Here is a 26,366-nt window from a genome sequence, read left to right as displayed (position 1 = left end):
TAAAGAACAGATTGCTGGAAAGAAAATAAGCTTTCTAAAAAGTCGATTCGATTATGGAACTTCGTGTTAATCGTAAAATGACAAAATGGTGAATTAAATTATGAAAACGAGGGGCAGATGTGGGTTAAATGAGTTTTTATTTGCAAGATTCTATTATTATTTTATTATACGCTTATACATCGAAAATTTTCGCGATTAATGATATCCGCCTTTATAACACATTCTCTGTTAACTGATCCACTTTCAGCAGAAGTGAACTTCTGGGTATTCTTCTTTGATTACCGGACCAATTTCACTTTCGAGATACCGGGAATCATAATTTCCCCTGTCTAGACAGTAATCCTGGTTCGTTTTAAGACTCTGACGAAAAGCCAGGAAGAGGAAAGCTAAAAAATCTTCTATTTAAAGGATCTTACATCGTTAGATTTATCATTTCCTGCACAATGTTACACGACACTATATAACACGAAGACGATAAACGAAAGAACGAATCACATTTTCAATCTCTTGTAGAAGTGCAATTTCAGAATTTAGTATGTCGTTATTCAATTCTACATATATTAGTACTATACCTAATCTATTTTAACACAAGAACTACCATACCAGTCCAATTGACTGGTTTTACAATTTTATTTTAAAATTCCTACTTCATGTTATACTTTTTTCCACAATGATGTGATGACTTTCGCAACGATAACTAAAAGAATAATATAATGAATTTTATTTTGTTTTTTATGTATTCAAATTCAAAATAATTTTGTATCAAGGTTACTTATACCAACAGAAGTCAAAATGATTGATACTTGTCAAAGTGTAAAAGGGCCCTGCAAACTGTTTATCGATTCGCAATTAACCAGTTTCCTCGTTTTGTACAACTTCCCACACGTTTTTACAATTTTTACTGCGTATCATTCGATATGATGATATCAGATATCAGGAAAATTCCAGATCGATCGTTAGATCGCTAGATGCCAACACTATAAATACCACATCAGTCAAAATGACTGGTTCTACAATTTTATACCCTCGTTTAGGGATCATAGTTTCAGATCGATTAATAATATTAAAAATGTACTACATAATATGGAATTCCTTTTCTAAGAAAGTAATAAATCAATAAATAGAAAATATTCTGTTATTACATATTTTTCAAAGTCCAGTCATTTTGACTGGTTTTGATAGAAATAGCTTTGTGTTGACTATCGGTAGTTGTGTTAATTATAGAATTGAATATGTATCACTTTCTTGAACGTCCAGAAATATTAACAAAAATGAACCTGTGATCTTCGTACGTAAAAAGTACACCGTAAAATTGAAAAAGGCGTGCAACAGTTACGACCACGACTTTATATTTTCGTAAGTGGTTCGTTTGAAGATTCTGACTGAAGAATCTCACTGAAGGATTTTATAATTTCCTACGTGAATATTGCGCGTTATTAATACGTTGAAACGTACATTGTGAAATAATACAGCAAGGAGGATAATTACACGCAGCGCCTAATGCCTTTGCAAGCAGGTGGCGGGGGATTCGCTGACAAATCCAAAGTTACAAAGTAAGAGTAGAAATGCAGCCGGGGCCAATAACTCAGTGGCCCCGAGGTCGCGTCTTAAAACTCGCGGTTGCCTTATTTCGGACGATCGCTGTAAAGTGGCATAACTGCTTGACCGCATAAATAACGCGCAAAGCCGCGGTGAAATGTGGCGGCGATTACTCGCGTCCATCGCCGGCATAGATCCCGCAATTTTTCCCCGGCTCTTTATCCCCGAAATTAGGGGCCGCGAGCCGCGCGACCTGTCGCGGGATTTAGGTTCGTTTGCGCGCCGATTCCAACCGATAACTCCTCGCCAAGCGGAGAGAAACGAGCCGTGTCATTATACCGGCCGAAGAAAAAGTCAGATTTCGGGAGAACGAAAATAAACGTCTCGCTGTCCGATCGAACGTGCACCCGCGTCTCGCCAATTTTTTCGTATATGCGAGTCGCGAAGTGAAATGGAAAATATTGGGGCAAGTGCGGCGGAGACATTGGCGCGTTGACGACTCTGCTTTCCTTTGGCGAACGCTTTAAATAAAATACGCTACTCGAGACGAGAACACTGGTCGATTAGAGAATCCATTTCTGTTACGGCCACAAGCAAATGAATCTCAGGTGAAACTGATTAACTGTACATTTTACTATTTTCTTAATCTCGTCGTTAGACTGCGGAATTTTATGCGCTTATGGGAAATTTAAAGGTGCAAAAATTCACATAATTCACATAATAGTCAAAGATTTATAAAACATCCAAAATACGGTACTCGTTATAATATTTATTCCATTTTTTTAATCGTATTTATAAAGATATGAATTTTCATAAATATCCGCCATCTGTTTATTACACAAGCTTACATTTAGTATTTAATTCTTGAGAAACAAATGACTTACTTCCGTAGGTTCATTAGTCGCGAGAGGATGACAAGATAATGATGGATCCTAAGGCAAAGTTACAAGACTGTGCGACATAACTTGTCTGTACTTTTCAATTTACGAAATTGATCAATGTGTCTTTCGAATGACTTAAATAGAAATTCTTGCGGTACGTTCACCGTGTGCAAAGTTCTAGAAACGTCTGACTGCTTTTTGTACTTAATCAATATCTCGAGTACCTGTAAAGACAACCATCTTGACTTCCTGCCACAATACATAATGTCTGTTCGATATTCTATACTGTGGCTGTCAAATACTCGTAAGCCTATGTTCGGTAGTTACTTTACAGTGGATGCGTGTTCTAAGAGGCTGTTTCGCGTAATGAAACATCTCAACATTTTATTACATATACAGCGACGGACGGAAGAAAGTTCGTAACATAAGAAGCAGAAAAAGACACCGTAATTTCACAAAAAGGATTTACATTTAATAAGAGCGATGAATAGATGTACCCAACATATACCACAGAATTTCACGGATTTTAAACTTTCTCCTATCCGCTACTGTGTATGACCGTTTTGACGTGTTCGGAACACACATCTGCTTGAACCATAGCCTAACGATACTCATAACGAATCCGCGCTGAAGGTAGATTCAGAAGAACAATGGAAACTTTCCGGGAAATCTGCCGCGTTTGAACCGAGTTCAGTGACGAACGTCGCCGGGCGACGTCACATATTGCTCAGAGTCTGGTGTCTAAAACGAAGGCGTGTAGCTAGCGAGCGCGCCGGTGTCAGCAATTGAAAATTTGTCAGCGGCACAATTCGCGTTAAACCGCGAAGCAGCTCGTTGCAGGGGCGACGAAAGAGAGAGGAGGCCAGAGACAGAGCAAAGAGCGGTTCGCCACGCTAGCAGCGCCACTAAATTAGCTTAATGCGATGCATTTGATTAGATCGCTGCCGGAGCTCGTAGGAGGAAATACCGAAGGGTGGAGGGAGAGGGGGAGGAGGAGGAGAGGATAGAGTTAGGGCAAGACAGAGAGACAGAGACAAAGAGACAGAGAGAACGAGGGACGGTTTGCTCTTTCAGTCTGCGCGGGGTGGCCAGCATCGTTTCATGGAATTGATTAGATTCAGTTATTAATATTCCTCTATCCCTCACTTCATTTCCGGCCCCGATTAACTCGGCGCTAACAGCGTGACGACGAGCAGAGACCACGCTACCTACCAACGAGAACCTCTTTTGCAGCCTCCTCGCCCCTCTACGAGGCCGCAGCTTCTTTTTCCGACGCTACACCCACGCGTTCACCTTCTCTTGGGTCAGGACAGCGTTCGTTGACTTCCGATTGTAACACGATTAGTCATTTTTCCATCTTAGACATTCGTCGATCGCTGATTCGTAGAAAGTAAACGCGTCTGGTACTTGGCGGATTTGGTGGTTTTATGTAAGTTCGATGATTACCAATCTTTAGATCCTCCAACTTTACGGAAGTGTGATTTTAGAAGGTAGATTTTGAAAAATTTCTGTGTAAGTTCTGTGTAATTTTTGCATCTTATAGGTTTGTGGGAATGTAATTAGAAAATTCTTGGAGCCTTCTAGGTTCTGTGTTACTTTCGGCGATTAGTAATTTCGTGCATCTTATTGCTCTGCGGAAGTCTGACTAAAATTTGATACTTGGAAACTTTTTGATTCTGTATAAATATGAAGTCGGAAATGAATATTATCATGCACATAGATGGACAGTTCGAATGTTCGGAGTTATTTTACTTATTGTTGGTATCCTATCGCGAATTTCCTTTAATGCGAGATTTTTCCGCTTTTGTAATCTTCGTTTGGTAATTCTCGTAAGTTACCCAAAAATCGTAGACCAACTTTTCTTTTCAAAATCAAATCATTGAATTTTAATTGGACCACGCGAACAATATATACCACATATACATGCGTATATAATTTTATTGTAACAAATAAATGCGTTTCATATTTTACAATACGCATATTGCTCATCTGTTTGGTGCGCTACAGATGAGAATAATCGTAACGAACTGATTCCCGTTATTTCGTCCGATTTAGCAAAGTTTTATGCACGTTTTTGAAACAGGAAATAATTAGTTATTAACAGAAGATCACCTGATAATTGGTGTTTACCAAGTTTCTCAATATATTAGGCGTTATAGCGTTTGAATTGATGTTAATGTCTTCATTTAATACAGCCACCGAAGCTTTCTCCTTAAAGGAAGCTCGTAAAACGCGTTTCATGATCATTCACCATCAATCACGGCACAAATAGGCTGAACTATTGTTAAAAATTTAATGAGCGAGTCCATAGAATCTGAAGAAGCGAGGCGTACTATGATCGCAAGACACATGGAAATTAGTAGAAATTCAACCAAAATTATTAGAAATCCAAACTTAGTCTTCTTCGTGGTTTTTCTAAATATTGATCTTCTTAGAAATTATACACCTTCCTTCGAATTCACGTTCGACTTATCAAAGGTCTATACGTTGCTTTTAGAAGTATTAGGGTTAAAAAATAACACAGGATCGAATACGACTAATTCGTAATTTCTCATAGAAATTTTCTGATTTTCAACGGTGTATTCTTAGGAATTTGAATGATTTTCCGTATAAAAGATAAATGGAAGCCCTTTTTCTTGCTCTACATTATCTGCACGTCATTTCATTCTGATCTCTTTGGCACGAGTTTCGTGCTTTTCTCGTGAATAGTTTTAGCGTCAAATACTGAAAACGCGAGCACAGAGAGCTCTTCATGGTGCGTAATGAAGGGATCAACGTTGAAAGCCACGATTCTATGCCTTTTACAAGCGATCGTTCGATTTCCAGGCAACCGATACCGCCCGTCAAAGCAATCACCGGCAAGAAATCGCTCGAAAAGCTGGTGCTGGCTGTACGAGGAAAATGAAGAGACGCGGCCAAAGCAAACAGCACGCTGACTCTCGGCGAACCGCCGCGGTTGACGTTGTAATACGGTAAACGTTTTATTGGAACGGGATACAGCGGTAGTGCGTCAAAGCGACGATGTACTTAACCGATTGTGTTTGTTTGAATTTTGCGGCCGAACGCTGCTCAGGAATTGAGTGGTAATTTGAAGTAGCGGAGGGAAAACGACGTAAGTACAGCTGCTGGCGACGATGAAAGGGAGAATGTGTTTAGACGCGAACGAGGTGACGTGGCTCCTTGAAAATGGAGTCTCCGCTTTCTCGATCGGTCAGCAAATTTTCGAAACGTTTTCACGAATTTAGAAATCTCTCTCTTCTTACGATATGTATTATCTCGGTTTGTATAAAGTGTCATTTCTTTGAACATTTAATTGCGCAGTATAATAGTATCTATTAAGCTTTGTCCCATTAATAATGATCGACTTATTAAGGAAATTTGCTATAAGTCACGTATATTCAATGTTGAAAATATCTTTGTAGCAAGAAATCATTAGATCTTTAGAATTTATTTTCACTATTTTACAATTTCTGCATCTGTGTCATTGTACGATATCGCAGTTTTTCTTGAGCTTTCAAATTTTTCATCGTTCGATCTTTTATCAATTAATTTCTTCCCTCTCCACGTTTGCTATTTTAGTCTCGCACAGCCGCCAAGTTTTTAATCATTCGTCGTTCACGTAATTGATTTCGCAGTTCTTTTTTGTTCCTCGACATTTTTGTACGTTACGATTTCTTTATTCGGTAATTGGCATTGAAATTTTACATATCTGCGTTTCTCATAATTAATTGAACGTGAACGTCTTTTACACGTAGCTCTAGAAACTCAAGTTTGACGTATGCGCGCGAACGTTTCATCGCTTTTATCGCTGTTTTTTATTATCAGTTAAAAGAGCCAGCTTATTCGATTACTCCACTTGACTATTCCACCTTGTCTTATTACGCTGTTACTTGGAACTGCTAGATCTATCTGCGCTTTACTTCGGGATTACTCGGCTGAAAACTAGAATAGTTCTATCACGGATAATATCCATTAACAGTTACGTTACGAGCCGCGAAGCATCGTTCTACGACGCTCTCGCTACAATTAATTATCAACAACATGCACGCCTCTAAATCTCGACGATTCCGCCACCAATTCCTGGCTGCTTCTCTTAACTCTTTCTATAACACGACTGCTCGTAATGTCTCGCGAATAAACTGTACGTTCTGTGGATACTGTACATGTTCAGTATTGTAACGCTGGTCGACAGACGTCATGAATAAATGCCAACATTTAATCCTATATATCGTACGGTCGAAAATTTCCTATTAAGATCGAGCATCTTTCTAATTTTTCATCTCTCAAAGTTTCTCGTGGTTTTTATCTCAACGAGTCCCGTAGATTTATAGTTGCTAATTATCCGATTAATTCCCGTACCGTGAAATTTCGAAATTTATAAGTTATCGGATCATTAATTTCCAGCTATTTTGATATCGTTTATTTCGAAATTTTCCAACTTTCGCATTCTGTTATTTATTGAATTTGCAAGTGAATGTTACGCGTGTACGCCTGTTGTATGTTACGCGCTTATGTTATTTTGTGAAGTTTTATCGCGATAACTGTGACGGTAAATTGATATCAGACGTTAAAAAAAAAGTTAACTAAGATTTAAAAGTTTACTCATTTTCGTTACAAGTATCATACAGAAATATTATAATGACGGAGAAGTCTTTATCGATCGATTACTCTTCTCTTATATAACAAAATTATTACATTTGGAAGATTCTTCTCTCTTAGTTTTAATTTCCTACAGTTTCGACTTATATAAGGTTGCCCAAAAAGTGTCTTTCTTTCGTAAACGTGTTTTTTACAACAGTGCACCTTCATACAAACGTGAAACCAAGTCCGTGAAATGTCGCGGTGTTTATATCAACAGAACGAAATGGATCGTACGTAATTCGACAAAATAATATAAAACAGAAACCGTTGTGCGTCTATTATTTGCTCATAAAACGAAAGAAACTTTTCGGACAACCCAATACAAGGATTCTACCAATTCCTAGACCTGTGTTCTATCTGTGTCATACTGCCACAATTTCCAAACAATGCAGTACGAAACCCACGTTCGTAAAGTACAAGTTACAGAAGGATCACTATAAGTTTCATTCCAAACTCGTTTCCGTGACAAACGTTAGAAACGATAGAGCGAAACGACGTTTCTCCATCGAGGCATCGGTTACGCTCCGTTTGTACGCGAAGAATCGCGCAACAACCCCCTTCTCGTGCATGGCGGAAGCAGTGCAACCGCACTTTCCCGTGCGTCGCAAGATCAGCCTCATTGCGTCTGATCTTCTCGAGGCCAGCGCTAAACAGTGCGCGTCGACGTTTTCTCGCCGCGTTGAAAATCGAGCCCGGAAAACCATGGACGGCGATGGGCTGGCAGAAAAGACAGGATAAAGAAAGCAAAAGAAGAAAAAGAGAAGAAATAAAAAGGAGAAAAGAGGAGGAAGATCGCGGCCGATCCATTCAAAGAGAACGCGCGGCTTTCCGAGGCAAAAGGCTGAGCTCGCCGAAGCAACAACGTCGGTAGCAGCGAACGAAGAAACAGATCTCGCGGTGGAGACGAACAAAAAAGCAAACGCGGCGTACAGCGAGCCGCGTGTATCGCACATGCTTCTCTTTCCTTCCGTTCTCTTCTGCCTCTCGTTCTTCTCTTCGTCGGCGTCGCCCGAGAGCCCTAAGAACGACCGCCGAACGATTCAATCTACTGCCGATTGTAAAAATAAACGGGACCCGCGTTTTTTCCCTGCACTTCGATCTCAGAAGAGGGCTGGCTTCTTTCTATTTCCGGCCGCCGCGCCGCGGAAAGCCGATTTCCAGAAACGCGCCAGTACGTTGCACCGTCTTTTCACTCTCTTCTCTTTTTCTCTCGCGGACCAGCGCGTCTGGCGAGGGAGTCGACAGGTGCATTGATCTGTGCGAAACGCGGCATATTGGACACACAGTTTGCGAATTCCGACTGTTAAATCTTCTGACTTCCACTGCTCCGATTACAACGCAATTATGGAAACTTTTGCTGTTCTAGGAGTTTTATAGAATGGAGTATTTGTAATGGATAGTTTTATGCGTCGTAGAATTTTCACACAAAGGTGTACGCTTAAGTTTTGCAATAGGAAAATTACGCCAGCGCGACGACATTGCCGAGTCGTGACATATTCTTGCAGAATGATTTTTCTTATTAAATAGTGACTATTGCTATTCTTGTCTGACAATGTCGATAATATCTGTGAAAGCATTCGGTGTCTTTGCTCGAATTGTTTTGTTATATTTTTCAGTCTTGGCGCATAACATAAATGAACCTATACTAAGCTTCGTTTGGAAACTTTCGAATAATTGTAGCGTTATGATTGGCAAACGATTACTTTTCCTTCAATTTTCCTGAGAATCCATTTTCTATTCACCATTTACGTCAAAGAGACGTAAGAAGTGGCTGACGAAAGACTAGTAAAAACTTCGAACGATATCTGTTTTACGTAATACGAGTATCTAAGAAATTAAGTACAAATTACAAATTCATTAGTAAGCAGTTATTTAATGAAACTGTGAGTCACGTGATGTTAGCTAGTAACAAGAACGCCACGTTGACGATGATTCAGAGAATGATGTAAAAGAAAAATACTGAAAACGTCCGCTATAAGTAATCGAAAGCGATAAATCGTTCCCTATAAATATACAGATGCGCAACTTTCTTCCCTCATCCCTTCATCCAAAATTCGAAAAATTAAAACAGATTCGGTGTTCCTTGTTTCACGGAAGAAAAAAAGACGAAGAAAAGGATAAACGCCGGGGGCTGATTTTAGAAGCGGCGATTAATCCCGGCTCGAAGCAAGGAAACATCAGACAAGATTCGCCTGGCCGTTTCTGCCTGGCTCGTCGCTCTCGGTACGAACAAATCTCGGTGCACGATACAAATTTGCGATACGGCGATGTACGAACCGAAATCACTCGACGCGGAACGAAGAGCAGAGCAGAAAAGCGGAGCACGCAGGCTCGCGAGCAACGTTGCATAATCGTGGCCACAAATTATCCGTGTTTTTGCACGCGAACTATATACACATTATGTGTGTATAGATATACTGGGTGTCGTATAGCTAGAACAGGTTCCTCCTATAGGAAAAAATAAGTCGACAGAATGGAATACGATCTTTTTATACGAGTCTGTGTTTTTTTTTTTTTTTTTTTTAGAAAATTCACTTTGAATGTTTGCCTGATAAATTAATTACGTGATAATTTAATGGAATTGAAGACTGATATCTCTAAGTATTTATGTTTGTGTATTGGATATTAGACAACATAGAATGAGATAGAAAATTATTGAAAATATTTTTTCATTCATAAAATAACATTTATCACTCACGAGTGTTCAGAGATTATGTTTTATCGGCTGTTAGGTGTCCATTAACCATACGCTTGAGATAAATATAAATAGAGATATCGATCTACAGCAAGACCAATTAACGTGAGACATAGTGCAATAATTAAGTGCAGAATAAATTTTCAAGATTTATTTTTAATATAGCTCAAATAAATTGAAATAAATTGAAATAAATTTTAAATTATAAAATAAATTCTCTCAAAAAACTAAGCTCTTTGTAAAAACATTTTCTTTCATATTTTCAATTTAGTTTTGATACCACTAATTATAGAGCACCCTGTATGCGCATATGCAATACAAACAAGATTGCTTGCTTACGCGCGATTTTGTTGGAATGAAGAAAAAAATCAAGATAGAAAATAGAGTAAGAGGACTCGTGTAATTATTAACAAATAAATTGTGGTAAACATGCAAGATCCACGGATCCTTGATTCACGTAAACGAACCAGAGGCTAAGAGACGCCTTACAAACCTTCCCCTTCGCGCCCATTAAGAACAATTGCTGATTAATTTTAATGCGGCGCACTATCGTTACGTGATATTAATTCGTGTGTGCTGTTTTTCGATTTGGTTTGCTCGTAATTAATTGCAAACAGATAAGTGTAATTGCTCTCCGTATTTTATAAAAGAATACCGACGTTTTAATGGTCGCCGTCGACGGAAAACTTAATTCCTTCCTGGTTAGGAATAATGATAAATTTGTGATCCTCCAAGGAAGTTAACATCACGGAATTGAACGGAACGTAAGTTACCGTGAACGCACGGATTGAACTGTTTCTACATATTCTTATTTCTCCGAACTCGTCCCACGTTTCTTTTTTTCTTTTTCACTTCCTCCCACTGTATTCTTTAAATTGCTTTACGAGTACTTCTTGAAATTTCCAATTTTCTCCTTAATATTTACCGGTATCGTTGCACAGTGATGATAAAGCATTAATTGAGGTTCAACTAAATTCATAATTTAATCTTTTACCACCAATTATGTATTGCGTAATACTTCACGTATGGCGAGTTCAGGAAGCAAATTTTGAAAACGGAAAATTTCCTCTTATCGTAGACCAGAAATTAGTCTTTAAGTATAACGATAAACATCGCCCTAGCACATTGTCGATACATAGTTGTACGTAACGATACGTACAAATAAGCCGTCATAAATAATTTAAACTAGAAATGAAAAGTGTAAAAGATACCGAACTAAGGATTTCGAAATCTGTCTATCGGAACGATAAAAGAAAATAATGAAACTTGATTTTTCTTTTATGGCCTGCACAATTAACGCTTTAAACAATTGCGCAAGGCATATTTGCTACTGATTTCTACAGAAATACTTGTATTTAAACCGTCTCCGCGTCTCTTCTTCCACTATACGACGATTGCAAAACAGAGATGATATGAAAATCGCGTCACAATTGTCATCGAAAGGATTAAAGAGCATCACTTGCACAATATAGTATACGGTGCGAAACTGGCGAAACTGATCTTTAAAATTTCGTTTGCATGGCCAAAATTAGAAAGTTGGTCGGTGGGGAGGATCGGGAAGCTCGGTCGTTCCTCGATGAGTCGCGCGAAAGCGTCGCGCGAGAGCGAAGAAAGGGGAACGTCCGATCGTTCGGTGAACGATAAACCGATCGTACCGCGGCAGGCCGTGGACCTACAGAGATACATTCGGCTGCTCGTTTAACGTGCTCATAAAAATTCTTTCGTTCGGCCACCGTGGCGAGGAAGACCGGGAGCGAACGGATTTCGAGGCTCCTAAAGCCAGGCCGGCCAAGTAAATATACCCGCGACCCTCAACGTGGCCCTAGGCCACAAATTAAACTATAAATACACGGTGAACCAACCGAACGAACCAAACCAAGTTCAGGAAGCCGCGATCCAAACGATCGAGAGCGATCGCCTCGATTTTTCGTGGTCGATCGCCAGGATGTCTCGAAGCGTGAACGTTTGCTTGGATATTTACGTGGTGGATAGGCACTGAAACACTTTGAATCGTCTTACATATGGAAATCCGAGAATCATAGCGATGAAAAGTTAAGGTTTTGAAAATTTCGATTTAATCACGTACCTCAACCGTTAAAAGTATCATTCCTCTAGTTTCGTAATTAATTCACAGCATAATTAATTTAGTGCGCTGCGGCTAAAACTTCGAATCACTTCGAATATGCTTGCATATTCAACCCTTCGATTTCCATAGACACCTATAGTACGGAAACTTCGAAATGGATGAATAAGTTAGTTACCAATGTTTAGCAAAACTCTGAAGGAATTCTTTACTACGTCGATATCAAAGTTGTGTGAATTTTCCATAACATTGAAATGAGAATTTTAAGAAATTGTTTTTCTTTTTTTAAATAATCGTGGTTAACTGTTTAGCAGAATATTAAATTTTCTTTGACAAAATTATTAACACCCTGTACAGAGAATCTTACTTGGCCCATGAAAGACACAGTATGCGGATTTCGGCGTTAACAAAGAAGAATTAGATTTTAATATAATTACCATACAGTGTAATATAAAATGTAAGTAAAGTGATGCGACAAGATAAAAAGTGAGATGCGAGTGACAAGTTCGTTTCCCGGATAACAACTGAAGAGGTTGCGTGTTGAAATTAAAAATAACTTTCTGGTCTAGTAATTGTTACATTTTTATCATTCGAGTTTATTCTGTCTCATTCCTGTTTCTCCTTCTTCGAATTTAAGATTGGTTTTGATAGATGTATATAAATGGCCTCATTGAAGAAACCTAATGTTTCTTTTCGCATAGTATCGCAATGATTGTTGTTGATTACTTGCTAATGTGTTTATTACTACATACGCAGAGTGCAAACCGGGGAATAAATTTAGATAAATGAAAAAGAAACGTCGGATAAATACTTATATGTTGCTACACTTTCCAAGGTGTTGCACGTGTTATATGAATTATTTAACGTCTATGGCGCGCATGAAACGTATAGAACGAGGTTAAAGTTATTCAAAGAAAGCCAGATACTTTTCAACGAATGTAAAAATTGTCTTTAATTCGTTTAAGTACAAGATATATGTTTGCATAGAGACCATCTTTTATTCCGATGTACTGATACATCATCGTAAAAATCTTTAACTAATGGATCGACATTAACGATAAGAGCGACAGTGCAACTTAAAAAGTGATAATTAATGGTATGAAAAGAACTAATTAATCAACTCAATAGTTAAAAGAAGAAAAACCAAAGTCTAACGAATACGGAAAAATAAAAACTTTATAGATACTAATGTCATCGAAATATTGAGTTGTCCGAAAAGTTTCTTTCGCTTCATAAGGTAATAATAGATGAACAACAATTTCTATTTTATATTATTTTATTGAATTACGTATGATCCATTTCGTTATATTTGTATTGTTATGTTCGTGCATAATTCAATGAGCTAATATAAAACAAAAAACATTGTGCGTCTATTATTTCCTTATAAAGCGAAAGAAACTTTCTGGACAACCAAATACTATAAAGCATCAGTGTCGTATACAAGAATTCGGTGAACTTAAAAATATCAGAGAAAGTGTCCAAGATAAAAGTTGAAAAGTAGCATCGCCAATACTTTGCCCCCACGGACCAGAAGTTATCGAACCTCGTGTTTTAAATGCAAAATACGAACTTCGATATTCGCGACGTTCAAACTAATTTTCTCTTTTTACGAATCCATCGCGTTCCGAAATTCGCTTGAACAGAGCTGCAGTATGCAAAGACAAAGGGACAAAAGAAAAAGGAAGACGAAGATGGAAACGCGAGTTCGCGTATCCGCATCAATTTGGCGCGCGCAAAGCGCATTGTTGTGCGGTTCTGCGCGTCTGGTTTCGCGCGCGTAGAAACGAGACAAAGTAAAAAGTCGGTAATCCGATTTTCGCGACAGGTCGATCTCACGCGTGGTTTGCCGAACGGCACCCATGCTCGCCTCGAAACGGCGTAAATCAGAGGTTTATGGTCACGGCAGAGAAGTCAAAGGAGGCTTTGCCCGTCGCTTCGACCGTCACACATTTTACCGAAATCGTCGCGGCGCGCGGTGCCGCGCGATATATGCCGTCCACGCGGTCCGCGTCAATCGTTCACCGGGAAATTACACGCGCTGAATCATCCGCCGTGTATACTATCTTCCTCCGTACAGTCATCTACGTTGGCTCACGAAGGTATTTGACCACATTAATATTGTTAACTTTTATGTTCATATCGTATGTGTTATACACATGAAACACTTAGAAATTTCATTGCCACTTCCATGAAACACGATTACCATGATTATATTGGTCAGAATTGAAAACTGAAAATGTATATAGAAATTGCAAGATGTTTCTTGAAAAAGTAAATCGAGTGACAAGTTTGTAAATGTAAAAATGTAAATGTTCAAGATATGATTCATGAACATACGATAAGTTCAAACAAGTTGAAAACTTCGGATCTCTGTAAAATATATATTTGTACTAAATACCTTGCAACTTCTATATCTATATATTTTCACTTGGATTTCAAGCTTTACCAGTATAACCATAATAGTGGAATCTCGTAACAGTGTTAATGGAATTTCGAAATGTTTCGTATAACACACATAGTACATATACTTGAAAGGTATCTAAAAGTGTTTTTCAAAGTTTTCAAGGAGAACTTTAAAGGCTCGTCTTCTGCGATTAACAGAGTACGAAGTTGAAACTTTTCGACTTGTAGATTCGAAGCTTTAACACTACAAATGTCACAGCAGTCAAATTGATTGGTTCTACAATTTTATTTTAAAATTTCTACTTCATGTTATATTCTTTTTCCACAATGATGTGATGCCTTTCGAAACGATAACTAAAAGAATAATATAACGAATTTTATTTTGTTTTCTATATATTCAAACTGAAAATAATTTTGTATCAAGGCTACTTGTACCGATACCACTCACAATGACTGGTACTTGTCAAAGTGTAAAAGGGTCCTGCAATCTGTTTATCGAACCTCAATTAACCAGTTTCCTCGTTTTGTACGACTTCCCACAGGTTTTTAAAATTTTTACTGCGTATCATTCGATATGACGATATCGGTTATCAGGAAAATTCCGGACCGATCGCTAGATGCTAATAGTAGAATACCACACCAGTCAAAATGACTGGTTTTACAATTTTATAATCGTATCAACCCTCGTTTAGGGATCATAGTCGCAGATGGATTAATAATACTAAAAATGTACCACATAAAATGGAATTCCTTCTGTAAGAAAGTAATAAATCAATAAATTTAAAAATATTCTATTATTACGTATTTTTCAAAGACCAGTCATTTTCACCGGTTTTGATAGAAATAGCTTCGTGTTAACTATCGGTAGTTCTAGTATTAAGGTTCAGCCGTGGAAATCACGAAGAATGAGAAAACCAGAAAAACAAGTAAGAAGCTAAGAATGTATGAATCGGTAGAACGAGAGGAATTTCTGATTTGAAATCGGAATCGCGCGTGTGACTTGGGAAATATAAATGGCGGACGCGTGTGTCGGCATGCATTGCCGTTTTCTCTGGCCGATCCGAGTCGAAATGCCGGGCAACATAGCGAAATTCTCAGCGAATAAAGCACGGCCCTGGCGGAATTTCGAATTCGCGCCCGCAATACGATCAATCTCCGACTGCTCGTTATCCGTCGAGTTCTCCACGCTGGTCGAGTTACTTGACTTTAAGTGCCTTCCCCTTGCACCATAGCTAGCCGTATAGATGCCAGAAGCGTTTTCTACGACGGCCAGCTCCTCTTTGTTGATATCGATAAAATGACAACCGTCCCGCGGTTATATTCGGTGTGCCGTGAAACTTCCTTTTTCTCTTTTGTCGAATAATTTCACCGGTTTATCGCGAAGCGTCAACGATCGTTTGGTCTAGCAACGATTCACTTGCATAGTTATTTTCATGCACGTTCATTTGTTTCTTTTTCCATTGCAGATAGTTATTTGCTGGGGATGTTGCGTATTTTTTGATTTTTCAGAAGTAACTTCGCTGTCTTTAACCATTTTACGCTCAAATTGTTCTCCTATGTATAGCGAGAACGCTTAAACCCTTTTACGATAAAACAGGTAACACGTAGCTGATATATCTTTTTCAAGATAAATAAGATAAAATATTCGGTTAAACAGAAAACAGTCCGTGCACGTATACATATATCATGGTTATATAGGTGTGTGTGGGAAAGAGACGAGGACTATATTGTATTAGGTTGTCCGAAAAGTTCCTTTCGTTTTATAAGGAAGTGGCAGATGCACAACATTTTTTGTTTTACATTATTTTATTGAATTATGTTTGATCCACTTTATTCTATTACTACAAAATGGATCGTACATAAATGCATAAAATAATATAAAATAAAAAATGTTGTGCATCTATTATTTCACTTATGAAACGGAAGAAACTTTTGGTACAACCTAATATAAATAAATCTATGAAGCAAACCTTTTGATAGCAGAAGATCCACTATAATGGTGTATTGGAGCCGCTTATCGATCGATATCGATGTAAAAATTCTCAAAAACCAGAGATTTAGCAGTTTCACAAATTCTAAAGAAAATATGATGATGATATTATGCTTCTTTTACATTCATACATCATGTTTAACAATCACGTACTCTTTTATAATAAACAATAGCTGCTGGAGATTTGCTTTCTGCTTAACAAGCACGTCAATTATATATTCATTTACTTTGCAGCTTAACAAAATGATATCTAAATTAATCTTGTCGGCTATATTCGAGCGCTATATGTATTTTCACGTTATCACGCTACAATTCTATCGATCTACGAGGAAGTGAAAAATTTATTTAGACGTTTATTTAGACGAAAAAAATTATTTAGTCGTTGAAGGGCAGAGCCGAATAAAAGAGATGATCGAAGTTACACGCAGTTCGCGGCGATCATCGCGGTTTAACCGCGTGGCAGAATTTAGAATCCGTGACCGCCGATTAATCTCTGGGCGCTCGTTATCCGTCAGGTTCTCCACGCTGGTCGCGCCTGGAGTTTAAGTGCTCCGCTCGGTGGATGGTCTACGATGGTTCCCGGAAGTGTTTTCCGCGCTATTGCGACGGACGATATGAATCGACCGCTGCTGGCACGGAACGGGGATGAGCCAGAAGTGCGCGCACCCTTTTTCCAACTTCGTATTTCGCGGAACACGCGCGCAAAAAATTTATCGCGCGATCTTTGACCGTTTTATCATAGAGATTGCTGGCTAGGAATTCGAATTGGCGCTCTGGTGCTCGAAAATGGAGGGCCAGCGAATTAAAAGATACTCGAGAAACGCTAAAATTCGACCGACGAACCGACCGTAGATTGAAAAATTAAGGTAAGTGCGGACGAGAAAAGTCGAGCGCGGAAATGGTAGGGAAAGCGGTAAATAAATGTAATAGGGAGAGATGTATTGAAGAATTAGTTTCTTCAGAATGTATGGAAGAAGTGAAAAATAAGAGGAAAAAGAGATATAGAGAATGATATCAAATTAAGAGGGAAAAATATAAATATTTGGAAAATTGAAATTTGGGTAAATAGGATATTCGATATTTAAGAAATTAAAATTGCGGAATCTGAAGGGGGGAAAATTGGGAGGTTTGAGAATACGTATGGTGGTAGATATATTTATAAAATTAGGAATTATGTAATTATAATACTCAGTATATGTAAACAATCGAAAATAATTAAATTGCGATAATTGGAATGTCCGAAAGAAATCTCAATCAAAGTGCGAAGACAGAAATATGTAATCGACGATTCTAAAAATGACTAATGAATAAAAAGTCTAATTGAAATAATTTGAACTTAAGATGCTTTGACATCGCAATCTTTGTAATGATTTCGTATCACTTCGTGTCTCGAGAAAAAGGACACGCGATCCAGCTGGATGTTTGCTGGATGAGGTTCAGAATGCGTAGTACGTTTCTTTGGGGGTTGGGCGGACAAAGTCGGAGGACTAACTACTTGCTAAGTCCTCGAGGTTCTCCTGAAGAGAACGGGGAGAAATTGCGATCTCGTTGATTGCTGTAGTTCGACTATGGCTGGCATATCGAGGGTTGTAGTTGCCCCGGGGACAATAATTAGACCGACGAAAAATCTGGTGACAATCGAGGAACCAGAAGTTTCATAAGTTCTAATGTTCTTAACCTTTGCTATTAATTAGTGGATACGCTTTTGATACTTTCTTCTTTAAAAGGAACATACCTTTGATCTTTAATGACAAATTGTAATATCTTTACATTTTATACATTCTTTATCGTTCTTTAAAAATTATGTATTCCCTTGTTTTCAAAGTTTTGTGATGCAAGTTACAGTTGGAATATATATAAGAAAATAAACGTGTTGTATATTCTTACGATAGCTTTTGTTCTAATTTAATAAAATAATACTAAACTTCCATTATTGTTCAGTCGGTGCAATTAAAATTTCAATATTTTATTCCGACATCTATTCAAGCTGCTAACTATAAACGCAATCGAATTTCTAATAAAACGGACGACGAACAATTCGGTTCTTCCGTTGCAGACGCTCAAGAGGGGATGAAAATGCGACTGCAGAACGTGTAAAAATAAGACAACCGAACGAACCGGAGAATAATGCATTTACAGGGGAATTGTAACAAATTCGTCGTAGACGAAATTAACGAATAACTAATTAAATCGGAAGGAAGGATTCTCCGGGGTCGAGGTAGGTTAATGATTAATTAAAGCGAGACAGGGGCGCGACAATTATTTTGAGCGAATCGCGATCGATTCAAAGCGTGATGCGAAAACACGTGGCGGCCGTTTCGTTCCAACGATTGTCACGCACGTCACATGCTGTGGGCTAGCCGCAATAAGGTCGATATAATTGATGATTAACACTGCCAAGTTCTAAATCCGCTGCTGCCATTAGTTTTAACGAGCAGCCGTTTCTAACTATCGAAATCCGTCATCTGTCCCGGCCAATTTGCGCGCTTATCAAACGTTCCGCTCGTTCGATTTCCTCTGCCGTTCAACGACCAGCTTTTCGCTTCTAATTCCGCCCCAATGTGGCAGCGATCGGCCGCTGGCCCTCGTAGAATTCCCAAAGAAAGAAAAAATCGCAAGAAAAAGGTACACGATTTTTGTTGATCTTTTTATTTTACTGTCATTTTATAATAAAAGGGGAACGTTTCGATATAAAATAGCTAAAAATGCAAAGACTCACGAAAGTATTTGAACACTTCTGGACACGTCTCATGAATATATTACGTGTGTTATACGAAGCATTTTGAGATTTCATTAGCACTTTTCTGACGCTCCACTATCGCGATTAACATTGATAAAGTTCGCAACTATCACAAATGTATTCGAATAGTGAATTATTCATTACATTAATAAACCTGAGTATCCAGTAAAATCATATTCGCGACGCTTATGATACGATGAGATGACTGTTCGTACTGTATAATAATTTTTCACTACATATACGTTTGCAATAAGTCTCATTTATAGGCATTCAAATTTTACCAATATAATCCTGACAATCTAATCTTATTACAGTGTTAACGAAATTTCAAAATGTTTCAGATAATATCCACCATATGGACATTAAAGTTTTCTACGCTAAGCTTTCAAGTACTTTCGCGAGTTTTCAAATACTTTCGTAATTGTTAAATAATATTTTAATTTCTCCAATATTTTACTATTACGACAAGCAGTATTTTTCGCGTCGTGAAACATGTGAATAAATAGGCGTGCAGTCATAAAATCAAATAAAACGACAATCTTGATAACGTATGTCAAATTAAGTAACAACTTATCGAATTATAAAACTATGTTGGAAAAAATGTGAAATATCACTTGTCGTGTTCTCTCTCTGTAATTTTCAAAGTATTTCCACCAAACGGAACTTCAGCGATCGATCTCTTTAATTCGCATGATTGCTTGCGCAATCGGCCAGTTGTAACTTGTAACTAAGTTGTTTTGGAGATTCGGGAACCAGAGCCAACTGAGATTATCGAAAACTGTAGTACGATTAAATAGAGAACTGTCCGCAAATAAATAACATAAATAATCCGTCGAACGTACCGGCATATAATGTTCGTGGGATGCACTGGCAACTTGGCACGATTAATAGCGCGAATGTTCCTTGAACGCGTGACCAGATGCTTCAGGAATTTCGGGCAATCATTATTGTTAATACGTATTACGTGTGAGTTAATATTATTTCGCGTGACGTTCTGTTCGCAATATTCGGTCTTGACAGTGGATCTGCTCTGTCTTGTATTTGCTAGACTTCCAGTTCCACCAAGGTCCTTAAATTTTTATATTCAAATTTTGCAAATTCAAACAAGAAATCACCCGAAACTTAAGAAGTTTCTTAATGATAAGCAGGAACGATTAGATTAAAAAAAATGATTTGAATTTGAATTTAGCAATTTCTCTTATAATTCGTAGCAAATTTGAAACGTACCTTTCTTTAACGATCACTTCCTTGAATTTGAAGCAAATAATGCAAATTCAATTTCTCCTAATATCGATGATTTACACAGTGAAATGGAGTCGCATTTGAATAACACAGATCCTCCATACTTTGGACGAATGAGCAACGCGATAACTTTCTATCTATTGGGTTGGCAATTAAGTGATTGCGGATTTTGTCAATACCACCTAATGACAAAGTCCGCAATCAATTAGTTGCCAGCCCAATAGATCGAAAGAGGATAAGATCAGGTGACTGACATTCACGACGTTCGAAAACGGTAGCAATTAATGACTGTTCGTCGCACGTAATACGCTTCTGGATTCGCCGGCAGTCGTCTCCTCGTAGCACTCGGCTACAAACGCAACTTCATCTTCTTCATTGCCATATTTAATTTCTCAGGGACGTGTTTCCATTACAAAATATTTCTGTGTTTGTCTGCGAACTTCCCTAAGAGTTTATGAGGAAACTCTGCCGTTAGCCGGCTACGAAAACCTCTTGTTGTTTGCCCGCCGGTTGCCACGCCGCGCCGCCCTCTTCCGCGTCCCGTTGCCTCAGCCTTCGCTCGTTCGCCCTTTCCATCGTCCTCCCTTCGCCCGTGGAAGCTCGCACACCGCGTAAAACTCGGTTCCTCGAGCACGGCCGCAGCCGAGACACCGCGAGTCCCGAAGAGCCTGCGGACGAGACCGCCTAACTTGCATAATACATTTTAATTTATAGCGATATTAATTAACAACTCTGTCTGTTCGCTCGTCTGCACGTACATGCTCCAATGGGGCTGATGTGTCTTGGATTCCGCTGTTTGGCAACCGAAAGGAAAAATTCCTCGTCAAACAGTCTTGAGGGATCGTTGGGCATCGGCTGAAAGTCAGAAAGATACAAAACGATATTTCTAGAGGGAAAGGATATAAAGTTGGCGTAAAGTATGGTGGAAATAGTTATAGGTGATGAAATAATTTATTTTGATGTTTAAAACTGTTACGAGATGGTGTTATGGTTATGTCTGACAGATCGAGGATTTTTATAGACTTTTATATTTTTATGGACGTAACTATAGAAATGTTATTTCATGTATTAAATATTATAATGAACATTCTATTTTGAATATTTTTTACATCTTTGCATATTACATGCGTTGCTTGCATTTTCGCACCTCGAAATTTCCCCTGAAGACATAAAAATTCCTAGTTTAACAACAAAATTGGCCCGTGAATAAATAGATTAGACTGTGATCGAGAAAGACGAGGATAGAACAGAGGAATAGGTAGATTTATCGAGAGGAATATTTTTTTTTATTTATATGTATTTTACAATCAATTCTCATTGAGAATTATAAGCAAATTATTCTGTCGTGGTACCATGTCGTGTTTAATAAGAGAGAGTAATATGGCACGAGATAATTCCAAAACGAAACCCTTTGATTACTTAAATTGGTATCTGCAGCTGCTCGATGATAACATTCATTGTGTCTGTCATAAGCAACAATTTTCGTGCTCGTTCTTTTATCCTATACAAGTTACCAACGGTGAAAAGATCGAAGAATGGGAAACTAAGAAACAGAATCGATCATAAAGCGTCCATTTCCTAAGTCCAAGACTCTAATAAGTAACGAAACAAAAGGGAAATTGCCTGGTGAAATTTTCGAACGGAGACTAAACAAATACGGAAGTCCAGTAAAATTGAAAGAATAGAGCTACAAAATGCCAGGTTCTGGTCGGACGTGTTGTACGCTTGGCGAATTTTTGGTACTTCAAGCGATAGAGGCCGCAAAACGGTCGAGCTTTCACACTTGTCTCATCGTCACGTTGACTGTTGGCATCGCACCGTTGCGATCTGCGCAGGAAGCGACTGAGAATCTCGAAGGTTGGCCCACGTCCAATAAACATCTTTGGTATAATCTAACGACATTTCGGCCCTCCACACCTACTCATTCGCTGTGATATATAGCAATATCGATCGAGCAAGCCCCTACGAAGATTTACTGGCAAACCGATTGAAACGAGCGAAATTTAGCTCAAACGTCAGCACATGCATATGATAACTGAATTGCAGTTTAACTGATCGCAACTTATAGTTGGAAATTTGAAGGGCAGCAGTACATATTGTAAAAGATCGAATTTCGTAAAACCATGATTTAGTGAAAAAAAAAAAATGTATATCCGATATTAAACAAGACTTTGCTTCTGGTTAAATAATTACACTGTCTGCTGGACAATCTTACATATCGTCAGTCAACGATATCCAACAACTACAAATCGACCACGTTTCCGGATACTCGCGAACATTTGTTTTCCTTGTTCAACGTACAGCGGGATTAACGGATATATTAAGCAGGATGTAGCTAAAGAAGCAGACAAATTTGAAAGTTAAGTAGGGACGCGTAATAAGATTGATATCGAAGTTGGCAAACCGTGTGCTGGCTAGATCATTTCGTCAGCTAGACCAGGTGCGAGTTATTTGCTAGAAAATCATGCATTTATTTCGCTGGAAGTCACTCCTAGACATCCTGATTGTTATTTATATAATATTTTCTCAAATTTCTGTAATATAAATTTAAAGAGTGGTAAAATTGCGCGCTAGAAAGCGGAAATTCTTTAAATACAAAATTAAAATATTCGTCGTGTGTTATAGAAATGTAGAAATCGGTGGGGTTGAAAATTAAATTAATAGAGAAAATTGGAAAGTTTTAAGGAATAAAATATTAGACAGCCGGAAATTTATAGATCCTTGGAACCGTGAATTTAATTAACATAGACAATCAATAAAGTCAGGAAATAAAGAATCGTCAAGAGTGTTAGACATCTAACAGTTTATAACTTAGACCAATGCAAAAGAGAAACGGTCGAAGAAACGAGATGAAATTACAATATATAAAGGCGAAGAAGCAGGAAAAGTGAAATATTTGACGAGTCGAGAATTCACGAAATGCGAGGACGCGGGATTAGTGAAGTAGGAAACTGGGGGATTTGTAAATTAGAGGACTAGTACTAACTCATTATACTAATTGTGTTGTTTCGAAGTATCGCGCAGAGGAGATACTTATGCGAACAGCTTAATCGCGCGCGAAGATAAAACGAATAGTAACTTCAATTCGTTTCTGTGTACATACGTTTTAATCAACGCTGTCATTTATGTGGCTCAAGTACTTGCCCGTGGCATCCGTATTTAACACGAACGAACGACAGAAAAAGCGTAGTTAAATTAACGGGAAATTATCACGAGCCAGGCAATAATTATTTATAGTTGAATCTGAGTTGAATTATCGCTCTACTTCGCAAACTGTGTGCGCGCGATTTTCCTCTCGTTTAAACCGCGCCCGGCATTTAATGCAAAAATTATCAATTCAATTGCGAACGTTGCGAAAATCAAAACAGTGTTTCTCGTACAATCGATTGGCACTCGTGGATTCGCATTAACATCGCGATATTATTGTGAAAATTGTCGTCTCGTCAGTTAATTGAATGATAATGGAAACAGGAGGAAAATGATATTTTTCAAGCCTAACAAACAGGCTGTGGGGTTTCATAAATGCAATTAAACAAAACAGCAGAATTTGGGTGAAAATTTGTTTTATCCATTAAAATATCATAACGACTACTTTACTTTTCATGCCTTTTTATATTCTAGCGCGTTATATGCGCTGCGTACATTTTCGCATAAATGGATAAAAATCCGCATTAATAAAAGTATACATTTCAAATTCACTGAACATTGTTTACCGATAGACTACGGTATTAACTCTTCGATTTCCATAGGCACATGCAGTGCAATAAAATTAGTAGTTTATGTACATATTTTAGTGCATTCTAATGAGAAATTTAGTATTCGTTCGAATATTAATTCACCGATGGCACTTTTAGTTTCATTCATTTCTTACAAATTCGTGAAATCTATGAGTCTGATTTTTGTATCGATAGAGATACAAATGAACAAAACTTCCTGCGTCGTTATCTTCTTAACACTACACTACCACATCAGTCAAATTGATTGGTTCTACAATTTTATTTCAAAATTCCTACTTCATGTTATATTTTTTCCGCAATAATGTAATGACTTTCGCAACTTTTGATTTTTGTATCGATAGAGATACAAATGAACAGAACTTCCTGCGTTACATCATAATCTTCTTAACACTAGAACTACCACATCAATCAAATTGATTGGTTCTACAATTTTATTTCAAAATTCCTACTTCATGTTATATTCTTTTTCCGCAATAATGTAATGACTTTCGTAACGATAACTAAAAGAATAATATAATGAATTTTATTTTGTTTTTTATGTATTCAAATCGAAAATAATTTTGTATCAAGGCTACTTGTACCAATACCAGTCACAATGACTGGTACTTGTCAAAGTGTAAAAGGGTCCTGCAATCTGTTTATCGAACCTCAATTAACCAGTTTCCTCGTTTTGTACGACTTCCCACAGGTTTTTAAAATTTTTACTGCGTATCATTCGATATGACGATATCGGTTACCAGGAAAATTCCGGATCGATCGCTAGATCGCTAGATCGCTAGATCGCTAGATGCTAATACTAGAAATACCACGCCAGTCAAAATGTCTGGTTCTACAATTTTATAAATGTGTCAACCCTCGTTTAAGGATCATAGTCGCAGATGGATTAATAATACTAAAAATGTACCACATAAAATGGAATTCCTTCTGTAAGAAAGTAATAAATCAATAAATTTAAAAATATTCTATTATTACGTATTTTTCAAAGACCAGTCATTTTCACCGGTTTTGATAGAAATAGCTTCGTGTTAACTATCGGTAGTTCCAGTGTTAATAGGAATTTAAGGGTTGAAACTCGTTTTCCTCGATAAAGTTGTTTGTAACATCTCGGTTTTCGATTAATCCTCCCTTAAATCTCTTTCCTTCCTCTTTACACGATACATATATATATATAGATGGTAACCGGAAGTTTCATTTCACGTTTCAGATCAACGTTCTACCCATTGATTGGGAAAGACGAGCCGGATTAGTAGCTGACCAATTCTGTGTACACGTGCCAGCTAAATTATTGTTTTTCTTGTTTGGTGTTCGTGTACGAGAAGGCAGAAATAAGGAAAAGAAATTATCATGCTGGAGTCTCGCCGGAAGTGTCTTGTATAAATACAGCTGTCGCGCGCTACGCAAAAGGAGGTGAGTGCAAAACAACTTACCCGATGTGTTTTGACTCTCTGTCACTTTTAGAGCCGGTGAACGGGGTAAGCGATACTCCACCATCGCAGACATTCTTTCGTCGAAGGAAGAAAGGCGTGAAGAGAGAAGAGGGTTAAAAAATTTGTGAAAGGAAACCAGATCTAAAAATGTCTAATCCTCCCAATCTTTTTCGAAACGTTTTTATCCCTTCTAATATTAAATCGCCAACTTTTGCTACGAACGTAGGATATTAAGACATTGGGCACGCGATTCGAGTGATTTCAGCAGACTCGCGAGGAGAATATTGCGAAATTGGGAAATTTGTAAGGAAGATAATTACAGATAAAAATGATCGACGAGGGAAGAAACGATAGAAAAGAAAATGAAGGCATACACGTCAATGAAAATTTGATAATTATAACTATTGTAAGACAAGAAAAATGAAAAATAACGGAGCTACGAAATTAATAAACGCATTTTCAAATTAATAAATTGTAAAATTAACAAATAAAATTCTAAACATTCTTGCGGAACAATCATTTTTTGTATTTAAGAATTTAACAAATTGTAATTAATTATAATAAATACCACTGGTATCATTTAAAATACATCCATCTTACATCTGAGACAGCATAAAGCGTGATTTCCAAAAAACGAAAATGAAAAGTGAACGCAGGGTAATTAGACCATCTTGGATGCCATTCGAAAAGGAACCTCGACCCAACGACGAACACGGTACCAGAGTTCGGTCTGGTTCCGAGCGCATACGCGAAAAACTAATTACCATTACGCCTCTCTCGGAGCGGAACCGTCTCGGGAAAAATGAACAGAAATGTCCTACACCGTGATCCCTGTCCCAGCCTCGTTATTTTTAGTATCGAGATACTGGCCGAAGAGAGAAGAGACACGGTCAAAGGGAAGCGACAGACCAACCAGCTAGAAGCAACGTGGAAAGAGTAAAAGAGACAATTGTGCAACTAAGTATGTTGTAATTAAACAGTAGGCAAA

General features: G+C 38.0%; 1 protein-coding gene across 1 annotated transcript in view; it reads left to right on the top strand.

The window, feature by feature from the left end:
* Window positions 1-25,841, top strand: part of LOC122571245 — a 53,870-nt gene extending 28,029 nt beyond the window's left edge. Inside the window, exons 2-4 of the mRNA XM_043734793.1 lie at window positions 19,314-19,369; window positions 25,156-25,358; window positions 25,410-25,841. Coding sequence (XP_043590728.1) covers window positions 19,328-19,369; window positions 25,156-25,358; window positions 25,410-25,506 — 342 coding nt within the window. The 5' untranslated portion in view covers window positions 19,314-19,327 and the 3' untranslated portion in view covers window positions 25,507-25,841. The remainder of the gene's footprint in view (window positions 1-19,313; window positions 19,370-25,155; window positions 25,359-25,409) is intronic.
* The last annotated feature ends 525 nt before the right edge of the window (window positions 25,842-26,366 follow it).

Source organism: Bombus pyrosoma, linkage group LG9 (assembly GCF_014825855.1).
Source record: "Bombus pyrosoma isolate SC7728 linkage group LG9, ASM1482585v1, whole genome shotgun sequence".
Classification (NCBI taxonomy): domain Eukaryota; kingdom Metazoa; phylum Arthropoda; class Insecta; order Hymenoptera; family Apidae; genus Bombus; species Bombus pyrosoma.
Note: the sequence above shows the minus strand (reverse complement) of the source record. Positions and strands in the feature narration are given on the sequence as shown.